General features: G+C 39.1%; 1 protein-coding gene across 1 annotated transcript; it reads right to left on the bottom strand.

The window, feature by feature from the left end:
* Positions 1-1942: 1942 nt before the first annotated feature.
* On the bottom strand, positions 1943-15702 carry LOC111224638 (sodium- and chloride-dependent GABA transporter 1-like). Its single transcript, XM_022749194.1, has 16 exons — positions 15652-15702; positions 14411-14477; positions 12196-12574; positions 11195-11326; positions 9926-10026; positions 8453-8562; positions 8181-8313; positions 5886-6020; positions 5679-5782; positions 5461-5585; positions 4898-5010; positions 4439-4570; positions 3960-4062; positions 3555-3655; positions 2825-2992; positions 1943-2650 (listed from the first exon to the last, which is right to left on the bottom strand). The coding sequence occupies exons 3-16, from the start codon at positions 12434-12436 to the stop codon at positions 2555-2557; spliced, it is 1794 nt and encodes a 597-aa protein (XP_022604915.1). The 5' UTR covers positions 12437-12574; positions 14411-14477; positions 15652-15702; the 3' UTR covers positions 1943-2554.
* Between the last annotated feature and the right edge of the window lie 7018 nt (positions 15703-22720).

The following is a 22720-nucleotide window of genomic DNA, read 5'->3' as shown; positions in this document are numbered from 1 at the left end:
ACTCACGATTTCACCCAGTGGAAAGACACAGGTTGCAGAAAAGAATCAGTCTGTTGTTCTGGCTGGCAGAGACAATGAGTGTGTGTGTGTGTGTGTGTGTGTGTGTGGGGGTGTGTGTGTGTGTGGGGGTGTGTGTGTGTGTGGGGGTGTGTGTGTGTGTGTGTGTGTGTGTGTGTGACCTGCTCACAGTAGAATCTTTATTTACCCTTGAACAAATCCGACCTCTTTTCTTTTTCCTCCCAGTAATTGCTTTTCTCAGTATTATATTACACAATAAGAATTTCAAAATGAATGAAGATGACATTATGATTACTGTCATATTTTTACTGGCTATGAACAAACTTTTGAAGGTTAATAAATTTTAGCACACAACAGTTATGGATTTTACATCATGATGGATGATGATTGCTCGATTATTTCTTTAAATTAACTTTCTGATAAAAAGTTATTCTTTCTTTCATGCATGACATCAGCTCGGAGGCCGATGCTGATTCGCAGAAGTCTTGAATTTATTTGTGCATGACTGATTTTGATGCGAGCTCACTAGTCGGAGATGAAGATAAAAATAATAAGAATAATAGAACGAATAATAAATATATTAATTCATGATAGCAAACACCCGTTCAGGAACAGGAAGTGGATATGTTTCTGTGCCTCATGGTGGCAAATTCGACACATCGTGGCCATTTTTATTCCCCTGTCTTTCATTGCCCTTTGTATGATTGCACAGTTTTTCCTACTTGACAATGTGTTTTTGGGAGATAGACATGCTGTGTGTGCAATAAAGAAAAACATACGAGGCACACTGAAAGTCACAGGTTTATGCTTGAAAGGAAAACCAATGTAGCATTTCTGGAGTGCAGCGTATGAGATGGAAGCGCAGTAGTGGCTAACTTTCATAAAGAAGTCGACAAAAGGGCTCTGCCATACCAGTGCACTGCTTCATGAATGACATGTGGATCTTGTCTGGCTCTTCAACACTGTGTTTGCTCATACTAGTTTAAAAAAAAAAAAAAAGGAAAAAAAAGTCAAAAAGTGGACATATTTAGGGATGGACAAATGGAAACTGAGTGTAACAGATATGATCCATCGCTTCCCTCAGTTGACTTTGAATCCCTCTCTACCTGTCTTTGCAGTATATCAACATGCTATTAAAGATGATTTAAGTCTATTCACCACAACAATTTGCTTTGGTTCTTGGATTTAATCGGTTCTGTGAGGTCTCAAAGCTGCCATCACTAAATATTATTTAGAGCTGAGTGAGAATGATGTTCATTTTGAGGCGGGACGTTCTTATGCATCACAACATTTTAATTTCATACCAGCAAGTATGATCAAAATTTACCGTAAAAACAGCAAGTGAACATTTGAACATGTGGTTCTAAAAGAGTACATTTGTCATGTAACTTTGTCATGGTTAAAGCGGCTGTAATCAGTATTTTTACAGTTGAATCACATGACTACTTGTAACCTGATGAGCCAAAACATGTGACGCAGATGCACTGTGTTTTGACACATTCCTCCCATATCTATCATAGACATTTTCTGCAACTTCGCACCAGCGGTAGGTACTCACTCCTGCTCCGACCCAGTCACCATATGTAATATGTCAATGTTGTGTTCCCAGCCGGTTTCTGCTGCCCCCAAGTGGCCAAAAAAATCTCTTTTTTTGCAGATTTAATGGACTATTCTTTTTTTATTCTTAGCCTATCCTATAATGCTAAATGGTTCACGACATTTTGATGGAGATACTGAAATTGTTTTGAATTTAAGCCTCATAGAAAGAACATGGCATCTTATAAAGTAACTTTAGAGAGAAAAATGTACTGCTCCCTGCCGCAAGAAGCTGATGGAGAATGGAGTTATTAGATATAGATTTGTGTACATTTGTTTTTATTGACATGAGGCAATCTTACATACATGTCATTTTGCATATTCCCCAAACTGACATAACTTTTACACTTTCTCATCATCCACTGTATGAAAAATGCTCATTTCATTTAATTAAAAAAAACATATAATATACTTACTATAGTGACACAATTATATTTACATTTTTTTAATCGTTGAATTAAACAAACCACCATGAAGGCTAATACTTGAGATTATGCAACATCATTTATAACTTGAAGTATCTCAAAGCGGTGTTAACTGAGAAACAGTCAATGTTAAATAGCCTGTACAGCTTTCATCACATTCACAATCACAGTGATTTTGTTGAGAGGTAAAGAAAATTTACAAGTAGGGGGGAAGATTTACATTCACAGTGGTATATGTACACAGATTCAGTGCTAATCTATAGAATAAAATTTGTGGTTAGAGGTTTTACTACAAAAGGATGTACTCTATCTAAATTTATCAAAAATGCCTCCTCATCCTCCTCCTTTAGTCGCCAAATTTTTTTTTGGCACAATGTAAGATGGAGGAAAACGTCATCGTAAAACACTGTACAAGACTCCCATCTGCTCAATTGTCAAATTTCAATGTCAACCACAGTAAATCCTGGCAGACAGGGGAAATGGCAATCAGATTATTTCGACCTGAACAATCCTGGCTAGACCGGAGCTTCGCCCACGCTCCCTGTGTGTGTAAATTCTTCATGCCCCGATGGCTTTTCATCCTCCTGGGCAGTTGTCATCCTCCGCCAACGCTGGTCAAGTGAGGAGAGGTACATCAGTGTCAGATTATATATATATATCGTCTTACGTGCTTAACATTAGTTATTCTTGAAGGCAAGTCTGGAAGTGGACAGTACAAATATCCTTGGTAGATACTTTTTTTTTTACCTGGAATGACTACACATTAAGAACGGGGAGGTTAGTACCTGTTTGATGCTGCCCTTGGTGGTGCAGAACATGAAGATGACGTAGCCTGGGATCAGTACCATAGAGGACAAAGCCATGAGCCAGCCAATCACTTGGCCCCACATTGGGTAGACATACTTCCCCAAGGTCAGAGGGGTCATCTCGATGGCACTGAAGGTAAACACCCCCTATAGTATACAAACATGTCATTAGTAGTCCATTTCAAGTCTGGCAATCAAGGATTTGAATTGTACTAAATGTTATGGCAGTCCATTCAATAGCTCCCAGGATGTTTAAAAATGTGTCTACAAAATTTCAAAGCCATGCATCCAGTGGTTGTTGAAATATTTTAGTCTGGATTGAAGCAGTTGACAGAGCAACTGACTAGGTGTCTGGACGTAATCACTGCTCTATGGGAATGAACTGTACTTCGTCATTTTGGCAGAATACCCTTAATTTTCCATTTATAAAGCTTACTTTAACATTACACTTCCTCTATCACTACAGTAGTGGGGATATAGACGTTTCCATGATTTCCCGGAGGGCCTGACAGTCCATGAGATGAGGTACAAATCACCACGTGGCAGAGGAAGCCAATTCAGCAATGTCATCAATCCTCTACCTATTGGCACCTGCTGAAGCCTGATGGGTTCATAGATCTCCATGAGAGAGAGGGAAGCACATGTGAGAGAGCTTGACCTAGAAAAACGCCTATCGTGCAGGTCAAATCGATAATCATTCCCTGCCTACCAGGCAGATCATCGGCGTGAAAAACATCCAGCAGAGCTTCCACCAGCCACATGGCCGATAGCCGATCATGTCCTCGATGTTCTTATAAAACCTTTCAGCTCCTGTGGCACAAAGAGAGGAGGACAAAGAGGGAGAGATAAGAACTGCGAGAAGAAAGCCGTACGGGGTGAATGAGAGGGAAAGGCGATCGGATGGAGAGTGTTATCACAGAAAGCGGAGCAGATAGATGTAATTTCCTGTTGGACAGCTATACAGGAAAATCTACATGCATGATTCATTTGGTGACTTGGCACAATACAGAGCAGCCCCTTTTTTATCCCATTTCAGCTTTTGTTTCACTCGGTTTCAATCTGCACTGTTTGGTTTCACTCGGCCAGCGTAGACGGTAAAAAATTGATTTCCTACCATAAAACCAGGCTATGGAGATGGTTTCGAAGAAGACCAGGAAGAGAAGACACATCCCACTGGCGGAGTAGTAATCAAAGAGCTTGAACACGTACAGACCTCCCTGGGAGACACACACACACACACACACACACACACACACACCTGCTTGAATGATACTGAATATTAATATTCCTCCCTTTATTGAATAAAATATGCATGATGAGTATACACCGCAGGTTGTTGTGAGATCGTTTTGTCATTATGTATAATGCAGGACTGAATTCTTTTCCTTAGTGTCAGAAAAATGTTTATGTGTGTACTGTATGTGTGTGTTGGGTTTTAAGACAACCTTCTTCAGTCCAGTCTGAATTAGCTGCAGCGATTTAAAACTCATAAAAATCAAACACACAGCGCACATAGTGTAAACAGCTGAGATCGTCTAAATACTGTGTTATGATAATCAACTGGGTTTACGGGCATTTTATCTATAGGAGCACCTGTGTGATGTTGGAGAAGCCGATGATGAAGGAGATGAAGCAGACGATGAGGATGAAGACCTTTTTCCTCTTCCTCAGCACCAGGGGGTATTCATCCATCAGAGCTGTGATGAAGCCTTCTACTGTGCAGAACTAATACATGACATTATGAAGAGCCACAGGTCAGAATGTAACTGCAGGCTGTTATTAAAAGAGGACTTCACAGTTTTAGGTCTAACTCTCACACCCACATACAAGAGTTAGTTTTTAATATCCATTCCTAGGAAAGAAGCAGTCGACATTACTGTAATCTTGGCACACAACATTATAAACAGGACTCATTCTTAATGGACAGTGTACCTCAGTTATACATCAGAGTTTGTTGGTTCAGAGTAATTAATGTCTACATCATCTATTAGGAAGAAATGTAATAAATTACACCATCTGCTCAGCAACAGATAATGTGTGTGCTGTTCATACCTGGCTGTCCAGGCCCAGCATCATGAGCATGGAGAAGAAGAGGATGGCCCATAGAGAGGACATGGGCAGCTGGGTGACAGCCTGAGGGTAAGCCAAAAAAGCCAGACCTGGCCCTAACGATCACGAACAAGACACACGTTTTAATTAATTATATTTTAGCCTCCTGAATTTTAACATATTTATATATCTAGAATACACACAAACAGACACAGACACAAACAAACCTCCAACATTTGAAAGCATTTCCACCGCTGCCAGATAAGTTCACTTAAATGTGCAGTGAAGGACTGAGAGCAGGTCAATTTGTCTGAGAGGACTTGTTCCACATAAAGGTCAAATACGCAATCTGTCTAAAAGCTTAAGAACTTTTCTGTGTTGTTTATGAAAAAGGACATTTCCCCCGGGAGAAGATGATAAATAAACTCCTTTGTCCATCAGAGTACAATCCAAATTATGCCAATCAGTTTGAAGATTTGCATCTTATTTCAGTACGTTCTGAGATAATATATTAAAGACTGTACACAGACAATTTTCACTGTCCTGCTTAACAAATGGGAACATACCTGATGCTGCTAATTCCTGCACAGGTTTCTTAGTGATGTATGACATGAAGCCTACGATGGAGAAGATGACGAAACCAGCAAACATGCTCGTGCAGGAGTTGATGCAGCACACTATGATGGAGTCCCTGAAGAGAGAGGAACAACATGAACAGTTATGAATGAAAGGAGGGGGAAAAAAAGAAAAAGATAGATAAAGCTTGTGATTTTGTGTCCCTAACTTGTAGACGTCGTTGTTGTAAGAGTTGTAGCTTCCCAGTGCGATGAGCGAGCCCAGGCCCAGGCCGTAGGAAAAGAAGATTTGGGTTGCTGCATCCAGCCACACCTGTGAGACAGCAGATACATGGGTGCCCGTGTTTGCGTCTGTTCGTCCGTGACCTGAACATGTTGATGTTGATGTTGTGATTGCATGTGTCCAAACTGTCTACCTCAGATCGGATGAGTTTTTTGAAGTCTGGAGTGATGTAGAAGCGGATCCCATCAATGGCTCCGGGCAGAGTGACCCCTCGAAAGAACAGGATGAACAGCATGAAGTAAGGATAAGTGGCGGAGAAATACACCACCTGAGAGAAAGAGAGAGAGAGCAACCTCTTTTTTTATGTATTCAAATGAGCTTCTATTGAAGTTCTATTGAAGCCAAAAACCCATGTTTGAGCTGCACGCAATTCCAAATTTTTTTCACTGCGTCTGTGTTGGAATTTCATTTTAAAGCTAATCACAACTGCAAACAACTCAAAGCAATCAAGCGAAAAAGAGATGCAGAACGCCTTGTTGTCTCTGTATACAGGAAACGAAAAAGTCCTCAGCTGCTGTTCCATGGCTTTTCTTTGCCTGAAGATCTTACCGGAGCCTTTACAATATGGACAGCAGTTCTGTAGCATAATGTTTATGCTTAATTGGTAATGTCCGTCAAGGCTGGGCCCCAGGGGGAATTCATATTTCTCACCACTCTCAGATACTACACATTAAAATCCAATTATCCCTGACAGTGAATGTGTGAATGTGTTTTCTGCTCACATACATCTCTTGGACTTGCGGTAATCTAAAAATCTTAGGCAGCAGACAGAATAATTTTTTATTCTTTTTCTTTCCTATCAACTCGTTCTGCAGTTTGGAATTCAAATAACACCTTTTAAACTTTTTACACATCTCTACCTTAGTGAAATGTTGAGAGCGAAATGGGATGTGGACAGCTAAATGACAGGAGATATAAACAAAGTTTATATAAATAAATACTAAAAACATGTTTCTATTAAACTGAACAAAACAAAAAAAAAAATAGAATGCAATTTTACTTTAGATTATCGTTGGAGTCAGTTAATTTGTCATCTATTACACTTGTTGATACAACTTTGTTATCAGTAAATACCAATCAAAATTGCCAATGAATGAGTAAAATGAATAAATTATATATTCTAATACATTACATTATAATATCAAATTATGCAATGTGGGTGAAGGACTTAAATGTTATCACCACTTGATTGAAAGCTCTCCCCAGAGTCTGATAAACCATCATTCTTGGACAGGTGAATAGGCTGAGAACAGTGCAAACACATCCAGCTGAGTTACACTTTAAGACCTGTGACTCATCAATTCACTTTCTAACTATTTTTAATCATTTATCCGGAGTCGGGTCACAGTGGCGGCAGGTTAAACAAGGTAGTCCAGCCCGTCTAGCCCTCCGGCATTCATCTCACTTGACAGCTCTGCTCCTCTCTTCACTCAAGTGCCTAAGACATACGGCCTCAATCTGATGACATGACCACAAAGTCAATCATCAATGTCAGGCCTAGAGTGTTCTGGTACCAAGTACACCTTGTTTGTTATGGCCAATCCATGACGAGGGCAGAAGTCCAATAACAAAAAAACATTACATGGGTTCCGATCAAGCACACCCATTTTTCTAACCCTGCAGGTGGTTGGACCCACAAGATGGCAGCCCCATGTTATTTTTTTGGGCTGTGCCTGACAGGGTCTCATGGGTCGACGCCCTGCCACCAGTTGCTCGACTGCGAGACTTGTGTCCCAAGTCTGGATCCCAGAGGGGGGCCCCGCTTTCCTTGGTCTGGGTGCGATGACACAGATGTATGAATACTCTTCACTTTGTGATCAATAAATATATGGCCCATCAAAAAAATGAAAAGGAGAAGGGGTTTAAATGATTTAGTTAGTGATTGAAAATGCACTCTCATCAAGCCTGCGATTTTATTTTCTTGTCTAAGGAGAGACATCTTGACAAAACAGACCCAGTAGAAGCTCATTATTCATGTCAACCATTGGGAGGCCCAATGGACTGATGAGTTGATGGATAAAGGAACTGACAGATAAACCCGTGCTTACTACTTGTAATGGAAAAACAAGGTGCGGTTGAGCTTAATCTAAATTCTAGTGTGGCACCAATCTCACAGTGACAAACGCTTAAATGCTGATGTTTAGCAGGTAGAATGTTTATCATGTTCACCCTGACATTGAAGAATGTCATTGTTTCCCATTTGTCTCTTTAATTAGCTCCACCCATTGACAACTAAACAGGCAACAACATCAGTTCTCTCCTGAGCAGCTTTGTGTCTAGTAATGTTTGTGTGATTAAAACTTTAATATCCAAGAAGATGAGAAAGGGGCTTAGATAAAGCAGACCGTGTAATGTAGCAGAGCCAGTCTGAGGCCAGAGAGAGTAGAGAAAAAAGAAATAGAAGAAAAACTGGAGCACAGAGTCTGACCTTCCCCGTCCACTCGACTCCTTTCCAGATTGAGAAGTAGACAAGGACCCACGCCAGCGCCAGAGTGCCCACTAAGGGCCAGCGTAGCTCTCCTGGCTCCTCTAGACCACCAGACAGCTGGTGCATGTTACGCCTGCAGGAACACACACACACACACACACACACACACACACACACAGAGAAATCAGACGCAGATAAGCACAGATAGCTTCCACAAATAGCTTTGATATTTACTTACACATTGTTATACAGAACATATCTTGCTGACTTACTCCCAGAACTCAGTGACAGCGCTGGTCAAATTGGTGGTGTCTGTCAGACTGTAGTTTGAAAAACATTTCTCCGTGTTCCAGGGGTTATCACAGCTTTGCCAAGGCAGCTCCTGCACACACAGATATACGCATAAACAAAACAGGCTGCAGTAGAAAAAAATATGACGAAATCTCTCTCAGTCTTGCATTCTGTGTTTTAGCAAAAAAAAAAACAAACAATGTGGGATTTATCAGCTGTATCATTTTCCTAAAAAAGATGAAACCAACAAGATTAACAAGAAAAAGAACAACAACATTTGGAATTTTCTTCACACTCAATGAAACAACTTCATGTGTCTCCTTGACTCTCCACAGTCGACTGTTTTGTGTGACTCAACAGCTTCAAAGACCACAAAGACTCTTCAGAACAAAGGACACAGAGACAGAGAGACAACCCATCCAACAGTGAAAATGACATTTAATGAACCCACCATGTTTTTGGCCTTCAGATAAAAACATCGCACAACAATGAACACTAGACTTTTTTCCGAGTCTTTTTGATGCCTGCTTCTCAATCCTCCCATTTCCCCACCACAAGAGCCTCTTGCACAATGCCTGCAAAGTCTTTGAATTTCTGTCACCAGGCTTCTTTGAGCCGACTGGTCACGCAGAGCACTACAAAAGCAGAGGGGGAGAAGCTGAGACAGATAAAGAAAAGGATTGTAGATTGGGATTGGGTGTTTTTCTTCTGTTATTGGTCCATAATCACAACCACCGTAATGAATTTTGTTAAACAAAACGTGAATTTCTCTCTAACGGCAGTTGTAACTCACTCAAAGTGGGAAGTGGTGGCATTTAAATATACAAACTTTTACATTTTTGTTTTTTGAATATTTTTATTTGTTTCATGTTGCACTCGGTAATATGTAGCAGCATTGTAACCACAATTTTAGGAATACTGTGATGAGCCGAAGTTACCCTAACACCAACAACCATCGCAGTCACTGGGAAACAGTTGGACTTTCTGCAGGGTGTGTTTCATGAAAGGAAACTGCTTATAGGGTCAGCGTTAATAAACTCTGACTGTCTAAATGTCTCAGAACTCTAATTAGTACCAGATTGAATATTTCTTTAGGAAACCTGCTGGGGAAGAGGATATAATGACCCTAAGAAATAAATTGGTACCATTTTATTTTGGTAAGGCTGTTTCAAAGTTTCTCCATGGAGCCAGGAATAAAATTCTAAAAGAGACTAACAAAATAATGTTTTTATTTATTTTTATTAGTCTGAAATTTTAAAATAACAATTTAAAAAACCTTTAAATTTCCAGTGAAAATACTGAGGTCATGACCTTAGTGTCCTTGGTGTTAGCTATGGCCATAGTTGGTAGTCAAAAAGGAAAAAGGTAAGCAATGCACACTAACTAGAGCCATAACAAAATGTCTGAAGTGCTTCATGCAGATTATGATCATGATTACTGAATATTCAACGTACCGAACCAAAGGAGTTGAATAAGTAGTAGAGCGCCCAGGCAATGATGATAATGTAGTAGATGTTGAGCCAGAAGGACAGCACCACTGCAGCCAGACCAACACCTGAAGGAGACATCAACATTTTACAGCACAATGCCTTACAGGTCAGCTGACATGCTCAGTGACATGTAATATGTATGTAAGAGGCAGAGTACAAATGCGGGAGCCATGATGTGACACAGAGAAGATTTCACTTAACAGAGAACTAACAGTAGCACGGTGTCACTCAGCATGTTCATTATAATCTTAATCCTCTTCATCATTGTTATCTTGCTATTTGGAATGTTTACTTGGCCTTGGTTTTGAGTATCCGTTGGCACAGAAGCACACTCACTATCACAGTTACTATCACAGTTGCTGTCTGAGCCGGCAGGAGATAAAATCTGCTTCACTCGAGCTCTTTGAGTGCAGAGGCAGTGGTATAATTGCTACCATCGAGCACTAGAGCAGGAAAAGATTCTTAGATGAAAAAAGTATTCTTCTTTTTTTTTTCTCCCTCTTGCTTATGTGTTTCTGCTACTCCTTGCCATTTTTGTTTAAATATTTTTTCAAGACATCAACAAGTGTGATGGCGTATCAAGTGGAAATATTGAACAAAAAGTCAAGTGGATATAGTGGAGAGATCACTGGGCACAAACATGTAAAAGTCCCTTCCACCACAGGCTGAATGGGATACAGAATGACTAGTTATTTGTGGTCTCTTTGTAGTTGCCTTGTCTGTTTGTAGTCATTTTGGATCTCTTTGTTGTCATTTTGGATCTATTTGTGGGCATATTGGATCTCTTTGTGGACATTTTGTGTCTCTTTGTTGTCATTTTGCATGTTTTTTGGGGGTTTTTTTGCAGCTTTTGTCTGGTTTTGGCCATTTTGCATTCCATTGTAGTTGTTTCATTGACTTTCCAGCAAGAAAGAAATAATGACGTCATGCAGAGGCTGAGGTCCAGGGGCCCCTGATTCCTTGAACTCCTGGGGCTTTGCCATGTAGGTCCATTCAGTATTCCATCCATGCCTTCAGGTACCAAGGTCATATCAAGGTGGGTTTTGAATTAACTGTGCCAGACTAAGAAGAGATTCAGCCACTAAAGCAAATGATACTTACTAGTTGTCAAAATGAAGCTTTTTCATGACGCATAATGCTCAGAAAGGGAATCATATCACTCAACTTGTATATGTAAATCTATATCAGACAATATCCAGTACATCCATATCTTCCCATTTATATCAACATTACCTTTCATCATAGGCATGAGTTTCCATACACCCAGCCCTCCCACCGAGGTGAACTGTCCCAGAGACGTCTCCAGGAGGAAGAGAGGTATCCCAGCAAACACCAGCGTCATAAAGTACGGGATCAGGAAGGCTCCTGATACACCACCACACAGCAGATAACAAACAAAAGATGTTAGGACAATGTAGATTGTGCATTGCAAAAGATTTTCAGGTTTTTATGTATTTATTCATTTATTTATTAATTTTTACCATATCTGTTGAGAACTCATTTTAATGTGTCAGTGTAGTAATCATATTGATTTAACTTGGACTGACAGCTCATAATATCATTTCACTTTGCACTGAATTTTCCTTTACCATATTAGAAACTTTATGGAACCTAATATTCGATTTGAACAAATTACATTTCTTTTGCTTCATTTTACACTGAAAAAGAAATGAAATATCAATGTAATATTGCGGTAAGAATGACATTCCTTTCTCCAATTTGTTAAACCATGGCTCCTGCCTGAAGATCTACTTTATTATTAGCATTTTATGAAAAATGCTAGAGGACAGTCTTGTTTAAAATATTATACAATCGACATGCAGGAGATACACACTGATTTAAAAACTTCCCATAAATCTTTATATGTTGCTAAATACCTTATTGCTATGATAAAACGTATTCTTAAAGAGAGGTTTCAGTCAAATCACCTATGAAACTAGGTGGCAGTGCTTTGGGTCAAAGGAAAATATTTTATCATGGTGGTCGCTGCATAAAATGACTCTGCTTTACCACCAAGCACATCATCATTAAAGCAGATAGCCATAAAACTGATTCCCAATTGTACCGTGTATTGTTACCACTATGGTGTACTGTAAGCAGTACTGAACATTTCATTTTCCTTTATCTAACCCAGTAAAAATGTTGTATATCTGCAAAGTATATCATAACAACGGACTTTAAACTGACTGGACCCATGCATACTATAAGATCTTTTGCTTCTGTCAGTCACTTACCTCCTCCATTCTTGCCACACAGATAAGGGAATCTCCAGACATTTCCTAAACCAATGGCGTATCCCACGCATGACAGCAGGAAATCAAACTTGCCCTTCCAGCTTCCCCTGTCAGGTGGCTCCTCTTTTGTCTTCTTTTCGTCTGCAGGTGGTGCCACACCATCCAGTTCCTCAAAGGGAATTGCTTGTTTGACCTCTGTTGGGGAGTTTAAGTCCACCGTACTCTGCCCAGTTTTCCCCATTATGGGAACACTACGGACCAGTGGGGTCAGAAAATCACTTGGTCCTCACAGCCTGTTCAAACTTAAAGTCTCTGCTGTCCGGCTGATTCTCTCACCCTGGGTTTGGATCTTGGCCGGACGAATGAATGTGCAGAAAAGCTGTTGAGGAAGATAGAATACAGGTGTTACAACAATTATCTATGGGTCATATTTCAAGCTTTTTTGTTGTGTTTGACAGTATTTTGTAGCAAAATACTATTGAAATTACAATTTATAGTTGTTGAGACATTTTTATGGTCTTTTACAGCCTTTTTATAGACTTGGGGCAAGTGAGTCCCAAAAGTAAACTTAACATCTGCCTCATAAACCTGCGAGAAAATATAACAATCAAGAGTTCCTGCACAGGCAAAAAGGAGCTAGTAAGGTGTACACAGTTTTCTTGTTTAAAAGGTGATGGTATGATACAAAGAGGATCCAAGTGGACCTCTTGATAAGTAAGACCTTCAGTGAAAGAACTCTCCCAGAGGCCAAAGTAATGTCTTCAAATGTGTTCTTTTATTTAACCAAACCACCAACATCAAAAGTTATTCAGTTTACGCTGAGTTTCTCAGTTTACAAAACGGAGAACCATTGGCCACCTGCCTGCGCCTGATGTGAGCAGGCAGGTGGCACAATCCAGGTCATCCTTTAGACCATGGCACCCTAATCACTACTGACACACCTCCTACCGCACCTTCCTCTCCAGTCCACCACATGCAAGTTTACGGTGAGTCACCAAAACACCACAAGAAACAGGAAAAAGAAAGGAACAACACCACTAAAGTTTCACCACATGCTTCACCACAACTCCAAGTCACGCACCTACCTGTCCTCCTAACACATTGTTGCTATCTATGAAGAATATAATCAGCTTCAGAGCAAGAGTTGGCCTCCAGTTTTACTGTAAGAAAAATCATATTTGCAATAATAATTATTAAACTTTTAAGTCTCTGTGATATTAATCCCATTTCCCACGCCTGGATGGCATCACGTGGTCAGGAAGTCCGGGGCATTGGGAGGAAGTTGCTCATTGATTAACCCAGAAACTGTCCAAATCACTTCACACCAATGCTTGAGGTTATGTACCGACTTTTCCCTGACAAGTTTCCTGAAACAACAACTCAACTCAAATGTGACGTTTTCAAGGAAATTTCCCTGCTTACTTTCTCACACACAGCAGCTTTGAAGCAGCAGGCTCACGCTGAGCTTTCTAACTGTGTTATTCTCTTGCATTCTTAATTGTCAACCATGTTACACTGATTTAAAAACCCTGCTGCACTTAATTTTTTGTGCCTTTTCTGTCTGATCTATTGTTCTCACTGTGTTTTTCAAAATATTCAAATGTATATTAATGTTTAATTGCAATTTCTCATGATGAAAAGCCTTTCTGCCATTTAATAGATGCATCATTTATGCCTTACTAGCTTTTGATGCTGTTGATAAAAAGACGTATTGGGAAAGTCTGCTGTGTGTATATGCAATAGACACACAATCCACATTCAAAATACGAAAAGGAAGTGCAGTGTAATAACAAAAGTTACGAGTCAGACTGACCATTTTAAAACAGTGACTGTGAGCTTTAGTATCATCAATATTGATCAAACAAATTCTCCCCTGTTGTGAAATAACTTCAATTCCATGCTGTGTAAAATGTAATCATCTTCAATTGTGCATAATACTGTGAAATGATCAAAAATACTGTCAAATTGTTGTCTAGGTGAGTACGTGTATCTGTCTCAAAAGCAAACCAATAACATGAAACACATCAGAGATTCTCTTTGAGCATGACATCCATTTAGATTCAAAGTAAATCTCTTTTTGACAATCTAAACTTTTTGGAAAAGTTTTGTCTCTCTCAACAACTACTAACAAAGACTTCAGTCAGGTAATGAAGTATTACTTTTAATGCTCTATTTAAAGCAAAGGAAAGAGGAGGGAGAAGAAGGTGCATCCTACCCGACAAACTTCCAAGTCCTTCGTCAAGTCATCAGCTTCAGTTCACCACACCGGCATCACAAAAGCCCTGGAATTACAATTTAGCCAAAGGAAAAAAATATCTTCTTGTGTCAACTGTGGAAAGCTTAAAGCCAACTCTCCAGGCCCAGAGGAAGCCACAGTGTTCCAGCTGCCCTAAAAGCTGTTTTTGATTTTGCAGCTCTTTCCTGTACACTGTATTTGGAGGACCTGTGGCTGTTCACGCAGCTGCTATCGAATGGTTGATAATAAAGTTCGACCTGTGTGTCTGCTTTGATTACTGCTCAGTTCTGACTACTGAGGCCCCGAGGCCATGAGGGGTACAGTATGTCAATCGCCCAGTTCTGGTGGGGAACTCTAGCGACAGCAGCGGTGTGTGTGTGTGTGTTTGTGCATTATGCATAAATGTTTGTTGTGATGGCTGAGGTCAGCTCTTGCCAACACTGTTGCCATGGTATTTCCCAACAGAGAAGGGCCTGATCAGTGAAAGGGCTCATGGAGTTTTGGAAAATGAAACAAGCAATGACTGCTGGCAAAGACTCTGGAAATGTTTGACCACAAGTGCGATCATGCCAGTATCACACTCTGACAAAATCAACATATAAAGGGATCTAATATTCTTCCTCAGTGTCCTTACTAAAATCATTGATCTGTTCTATATTTCCTTCTAAAGTGTAAGTACATTATTTTCATTTCTCTGTCAAACTTTAAAGATTATCAGTGAAATTGTGATATGCAGTAGGCACGTGGGTGTATATACACAGACACACACACACACACACACATACACACACACACACACACACACCATATGCCTGCTGCTGTGTTCCACTCTACTGTATCAGCTCTGTCTTAAGCAGACAACTGCCTGGCATTTCCAGTTGGTGGCTTTTTGCCTTTAAATTTCCCTTTATTTCCTTAAATTTTTTCTGATGGAGACCCTGGGCAAGAACAGTCTGACACATTATCCCTGTAAAACCACAACGTATTGTTACACTTTGGTTTTAAATGGATTAAGCAAACGAGGTACAACAAGTTAATCAGTGAGCTTCCCGTTTGTAGTCTTTGTGCTAAGCTATATGACCATTCTGGTAGACAGGGCATGCGCAAACCAGTGTAAACAGGAAGCAGATTGTTAACTCTTACTACTGCAGTTGATTAGTTGCAGAAAATACTAAACGAGGAACACCAAAGGCAGCAAAATGCAGAATTTAGCTGCACACCATCTGCTAGGAAAAACATCAAGGTCAGTGACGCTTGTAAGTCATTATCCATGTTGCTTTCATCGCTGGTAGTTGAAGCTGATAAGACCGTGGGTGTCTGCGTCATCGTTTCCAAAAGTCTCAATTTCTGTACATCCAGGCTACAACGTAACCCGGGAGATTTTTCAAAGTAAAACGGGGACAGCAGCGTTTCTAAAAGTTTTTAGGCGCTCGAAAACTTGAGAGTCGTTTGAACGGCAGGCATAAACGTAGCACAGGTGGTGCGTTTTAAAACTAAAACGTAGTAGTGTGGACGTAGCCTAAGACAACCAGCTGCTGGTGGTAGCTTCATAATTACTGTACAGACAAGAGAGTGGTAATAATGTTCTCATGTAACAACAAAATGTCAAGTTGTTGCATTAAGTACATTCCCTCAAATTAAAATTAAGATCATATTTGAAATATTTAAATTCTTCCTAAGATGTTTTGCTCTTTAAATTTATTTCCCCACGAGATTAAGATCAAAGAATTATCTTAAAACACATTATTAAACGACCACTTGCAGGAAACATGTCTTCTATGTGATAAAAACATCATAGTTTTGGTCTGTGACTTGATGAAAAGTGGCTCAAGTAAAAAGTCAACAAATGATTCAGTTAATAGTTACAGCACAAAGCAACGTCTATTGCTCAGTTTGCCAACATTAGCTGTCAGTAGCCACCGTAAGCAACTGGTAGTTTGGTAATGGGCTAATTCACACACCATGCAACCATGTTCTTAATATAAAAACATGTGCACTTGACATACAAAATGTTACACCCATAGTGCATACAGTGGAGCTATCAGTGTTCTCTTTTTAATTACCCTAGTGACAGTAAAACAATGGCTTCATTAATATTAATGGAATTAGATATGAGACAGGAAGCCCTTGTGTTTCTCGTGGCAGGTAACCTCCTAACATTAATATCTGCTCCAGATATTCTATCACCAGCCAATTAGAAAGACTAATGAACATTCCCACAATGGCCTGCCAGCCCCGTTCTCGGTGTCCATTGGTTTGCTGATAGGTGTGGCACTTGGTAGATAGGGGGTTTCAAAAGTGAGAGATTAAATCATATTAGAAGCTTAATTACACCCATAGCAAATCATTCATATCAAGAGCAGATTCAGTGTAATCTCTACTGAGGTTTATTTTCCCTGTGGACCCAAAAGTTGATAGCTGGCCGGATTGGAGTTGTCAAAGCTGGTTTTCATCAATCTGTTTAGAGCGTCCCCCCCAATCAGTGCAGCCTAATTATGATTCCAGAGCATCCACAGCCAAGAATAATAGGAAGCAATAATGTAAATGACAGAGGTAGAATGTCATAGAAGCAAAAGTTCAGTTTGCCAAAGTTATGAAGCTCATGTCAAAATTTGGTTGGTCGGCCTTTCTTTCTTCTTTCTCTCTTGAACAAATGGAAATCATCATATATAATGCAGAGAGTAAAACAAGAAAAATAAAGAATATTTAGAATGAAGAAAATTAGAGGAAAACACTTGATAAAAAAATTGAAGATGATAATATTTCATGCTCTGTCCAAAAGTCCTTTTTAGGAGCTTTAAAGGAGCTTTAAAGGAGCTTTAAATTCTTGAAGTAATTGTTGTTTTCTTGCCAGAACATGGTGATAATTTAAGATCGTCTTTGTAGCAGATCTCTAGTCTCCTGCAGATTTCTTAATACAAAGTGTTTAGGGCTCTGAGACTAAACATACAACAACAGAAACGAACCCATAACGTTTCATCACCGTGACATATAGCTCATTTAGCTGTTTATCCAACATATTTGGACATTTACTGTATATAAATCCCTTTGTGAGGTACGACACGTAACTCCACTGTGATATCTTGTTTGCTTTACTTTGTAACAGCAGCTTAACTTGATATGGATACTTCTGAGATTTGCTGAGTCTGCATGCCCAGAGATTAACTTTAGCAGCATAGTCATTTGTATGCATGAGCTCTGGTCCTGTCACTTCGTAATGAGTGCCTGTAGCAACAACAAAATAATTTCTCAGAAAGCAGAGTAATGGCTCATATTTAAAGTAAATCATGTGTGCAAATTTATAAATGTTAAATTCTGTAAATTATCAATATGCCTTTGGACTTATGTCTCCAAAATAACCTATACGTTTTCTCTACATTTATTGTGGTTGACGTATAATGTGAGTCAAATATATTCCATTTTAATGTTCATCTTCATGATGCTGTATGTTGATAGTGATAATGTCAAATGGGCAAAGCCTTGTTCTGCAGGCACCCTGTTGCCACTGAAGAAAACTGTATTTGATGCATTACATTAGTTCAGGAGTTTAACTGAATTATGATATGAATAATGACTCAGCAAATGTTGTTTTGGTGCAGAAAAACAAGAAAATCATGACATTGGTGAAAAAGCTGAGTAATAGCTTAGAGATGACATACAAAATAAACTTTGTGCACTTTTTAAATTAAAGCCTGGGAGGATTTTTAGCTACCCTATAGCTCTACAACTGTCAGATGGATTGCCATGAAACTTTGTACAGACTTTCATGTTTCCCAGAATGATGAATCCTAACCTCTGACTTTTCATCCAGCATCAGCAGTGAAATATCTCAACATCGACTGGATGGATTGGTACAGAAATTTGAACTGACATTCATGGTGCCGGCAGGATAATAATTCTGACATTTCCTCCCATGCCTCCAGCAGGTTAAAATGTTACTTTGTCCAATACTTTGGTTTATGAAAAAATACATATAGTATTGCATTTGCTCATTTTGGGAGATGTGTTTGTCAGCCTCAGCTATATTTTGTGTTTTGTGTTCTTTATCAGATGCTAGCATTCTAATGTGCAAAACTAAAATGGTGAACATGGTGCGAACCTGCGAAACATTAGCATTGTCAGTGTTAGCATGTTATGCCATGTTCACGTCATTACTGAGTTACTGTAATTACGAGTTTCCTAATTCTTCCTCACATGAATCATCAAGTAATTATAACAGGAAAAGCTCCAAAATACCTGACTTGGTGCTAAAAGTACAGGGCTGCCAAGTCTGTTGTCGAAGCGAATTAAATGCTGGTTTCACACACAGCATTTTTAACCATAACACGTCCAACTCTTCACACTTTGATCACACTTTGTTCAGGTTGAATCAGGCCATATAGTGGCCATTAAGTGTTTCTTAGCAAACAGTTGCTTTCTAGGTATCATGACACTGTTTGAAAAAGCGCAGCTCACGCATGTGTATTTCTGTTTTGTTTTGTCTGTGTTTATTGAATGAGACAGCTAGAATACCCAGTCAGTAAGGCTGACAGCTGCCATCTTGCAAGTCATAAACATGGGAATCTTTACCATTGCTACCTCCCGCATGATGTGAACGTGGCATACTAGTGTAATTTAACTTACGTTTTCTTCTACAAAAGCTTTTCGTCTTACAAAGTTAGTAATAGTTTGCAAAAGTACAACAAAACTGTCAAAGCGGACTGGTGAGTAGACCTGTTTTCATGTTCAGTGTGATGACGTTTAATGTCAACCGATAACCTCTGCAGTCTCATTTAGCCACTTGTCAGCAAACGCCTTCTTAAGACACAAACAAGCGTTAAAGAGTAGGGTATTTACTGATGTATTTTATGCTGTAGAATAACACAACATGCTTCCTGCAGCTCTCTATTAGCATGCTGACATTAGCATTTAGCTCAGAACACCACAGTGCCCAAGTGGGCTACAGCCTCACAGAACCACATGACTGCAATGCAATGAGGCAATTAAAACCGACGAAATGTACAGCACACTATACAGTAACATAAGCTAATGGTGAGTCATTACATCATGAAAGTAGATTTGCTTTTTTAAATTCAGGTTATTAATTTGAAAAATATTCCTCAGTAATCTCAATAACAACAACAACAACAACAAAAAACTGTTGCCTTTGAGACCTCCTTGTGAGCTTCCTTTAATTCACAGCACGTGTCCTGGTCTGTGGATCAAAGCGGTGGTTATTATAAAGCAAAGAACGCCTAAAGGCGATAGGCATGCATAGATAGGAGGCTAATATGACCAACATTTTCGATCAGTAATGCAGCAGGACAGTGCACGCCGCATGAATTTCCACAGGTTAAGGAAAAACGCGGGGTGCACAGCAGAGAGAGTATGATTGTGTTAATGAGAAAGAAAGTGAAAAGATGATGAGAGAGGAAGGGACAGAGAAAATCTCTGCAAAGAATGAGAGAGGGCAGGAAAGGTATAGATATGAGTTCAGTGGCAGAGTGAAAAGATAGTGAGATAAAAATGGGAAATGGTGCTATGTAGTGAGTAGTGCCTGGGTAGATGAGAGGGGAATGAGATGAAAAGATACATAGAAATGGGGAAAAAGATTGTAGGAAACCGAGAAAGATTGTTACATCGCTGGCGATAGAGAGAAAGACAGAAAGGGAGAGCGAAAAACATCAGATAAAAGAAGTGACAGAGGGCATTGAAATGTCTCCATTTTTAGTTTGCCTGATACACGAATCCGGTAGTGTTTCACTGGCGTCACTGCAGAGTGTGTCATTCCTCCCTGGAGATCTAACAACAGCCTCATTCTCCATTTCATTCTGCTCTCCTTCCATTACCCCTGAGTCACGTTTTATCATCATAAGTGTCTCAAATCCTTGCGACCTTGTTATATGCAAAGTCATAGCGCTTTATGTGTCCCAAAATAAATTACGTCAAGGCATTGTCACCATAAAAGCCCCTAAAGAAGCAATCAGGCAGAAATATAATCTATTTAATGTGGAACTTTCTGCAATCTGTTACTCTGATGCATTCAGTGCCTTCATCCAAGTGATTTTGATCAAATGGTTGGCTGAACGATAAGGTCAGACATTTTTCTTTTTCTCAACTCATGCCCTGTGGGAATATTTGCTAAGCGCAGCAGACGGTCAGAGGCTTCATTAAACATTGATGAAGACATACTGTAGGCAGGTACTGACGAGCATAAATGCAACACTGAGTGATGCATGTCCTGTATTCAACAAGAAATGGTCCAGACAGAAGTGTGTTTTTATCTGCCTGTTTTTGTGTATTTTCGATTTGGTCATACAAAAAGTTGATTGGAAACACAGCAAAAAAAAAAAAAAAAAGTTAAAATATTGCAAAAAAATTTTACATCTAGGTGAAGTATTGATAAAAAGAAAATGCAACAAAGTGCAACAGAATCAGACTTAAATGATGTATGAATGTAAATAAATGATGTGCATGAATCACATGTCCACGGCAGCTTCTGTGCCACTGGAGAGACTAAAAATAGAAGTTGAGAAAACATCAGATGATTGTGGAGCAAGAAATTAATACATGAAACAAACAAATTGCATTTCCATAACGTTTTCGTTGTTCATTGGACTGGTGCTGCCTCTGTTAATCACGTCATCTCGTTCTGTTCCCTGATTATTGTCCAAAAACCAAAAGTGTCTTGACCAAATAATCTTTATCTGAATGCTAAACATCTGTTAATGCATAGATATGTTCAACATTCAGTTTCCTTAAATCAGACTGCCTTCTGTATATACACAATTAAAACGGTCTGGTTAAGACATCAATAATTACCTGACAAGATAACGATTACCATTCAATCACAATAATGAGCCTGTGATATGACATTGCCCTTAGAAAATCCATCATCTGATTATGAGGAACACGAAGCCAGTGTGATTTTCTTATATTATAAGCCCTTTACCAAAAAGGGGGAAATAGTTAGTATATAAATCATATATAAATATAAACCAGACAAAGCCTGACATCAGTATCAGAGTAGAATTTACACTGTAAAAATCAGATACAGTACATATGTGATACAATATTGTTAGGTGGTCTCACACCACTTTAGAATAACCATCTTTTTACTTTAAATGTAACTTTTTTCAAGCAATGTTTGTTAATCTGTAATCCAATAATGTGACATACCCAAGAGAAAAAGTAGTATTTTATTTCATTTCATTTTCAATTTTAATTTTTCTTCTATTAAAAAAAAGTGTTATATTTATATAGGACTGAATATTTGAAAAAGAAGAATTAAAAAAGAAAAAAATTATTTGCCTAAGTAGAATTATGTATAGTTCACAGTGGTTCCTGCAGGAAGCTTTTAGCCTTCTATGAGAGGGCAGAAACTACTCTACATCTGTCAGGTTGTAGGGATCATCAGCAGCAGAGGTAGTCCAGTGGTCAAGATTGTTGTTTATAGAGTTGCTGGAAATCATGAAAAAGTGTGGTCAAGTCCTTTTGTCTTTTGGTTATAATAAGGACTTCTGGCTCATATGGCTTGATGCTTGGTTTCTCAGCTTTTAGATTCACAATGTTTTAGTAATTGATCAAATTATAATTACACGGAGGATGTTCTAGCTGACTCAATAACAGAGACAATCTGGTATTCAAATTAAAATACATCTGTTACGTAGAATGTTCAGGGAAGAGTATAGAGATCTACAGATTCATACAGATACATTTTTTCATGTTCAGTGTGCTCCTCTTTCTCTGGTTTCATTCATTCATCTGCACTGAAGATAATTGAGACATTGTCGCAACATGGCTTTACAAAGACAACATATGAATTGTAATGTGTAATTGTAAATTAATCTTACTTAATTAAAAGACAAACTAGACTAGTTTCAGATTACATCCCTGTTCATCCAGAATCATATAAAGTATTAACCATTAGTGAGAAATTTTGTCATAATTGTTTTGTCAAGTGCTAAAAAGTATTTTGTGCAGTCACACTGACCCTGACCTTTGACCACCAAAATGAATTCATCCTCGAGTCCAAGTGAACGTTTGTGCCAAATTCGAAGAGGTTCTGTCAAGGCGTTATTGAGATATTGCATTGACGAGAATAGGACAGCTGTACATACCGTCACACATCACACATACTCAATCACCCTAATGAATCCACCCTCCAGGCTCTGGCAGGGAAAGTTGAGGGAAACCTGTTAAGAGGGTTGTTACAGTTTAAATTATGTTGCATGACATGAAAGCATGTCAAGCAACACACTAATAATACCAGAAAAATGGTATGTGGCTGGAAACATCATCTCAGTCTTA

This window comes from Seriola dumerili, unplaced genomic scaffold, assembly GCF_002260705.1.
Source record: "Seriola dumerili isolate Sdu_G_001 unplaced genomic scaffold, Sdu_1.0 BDQW01000138.1, whole genome shotgun sequence".
NCBI lineage: Eukaryota > Metazoa > Chordata > Actinopteri > Carangiformes > Carangidae > Seriola > Seriola dumerili.
The sequence above is the reverse complement of the archived record's forward strand: the minus strand, read 5'-3'. Positions and strand labels throughout refer to the sequence as shown.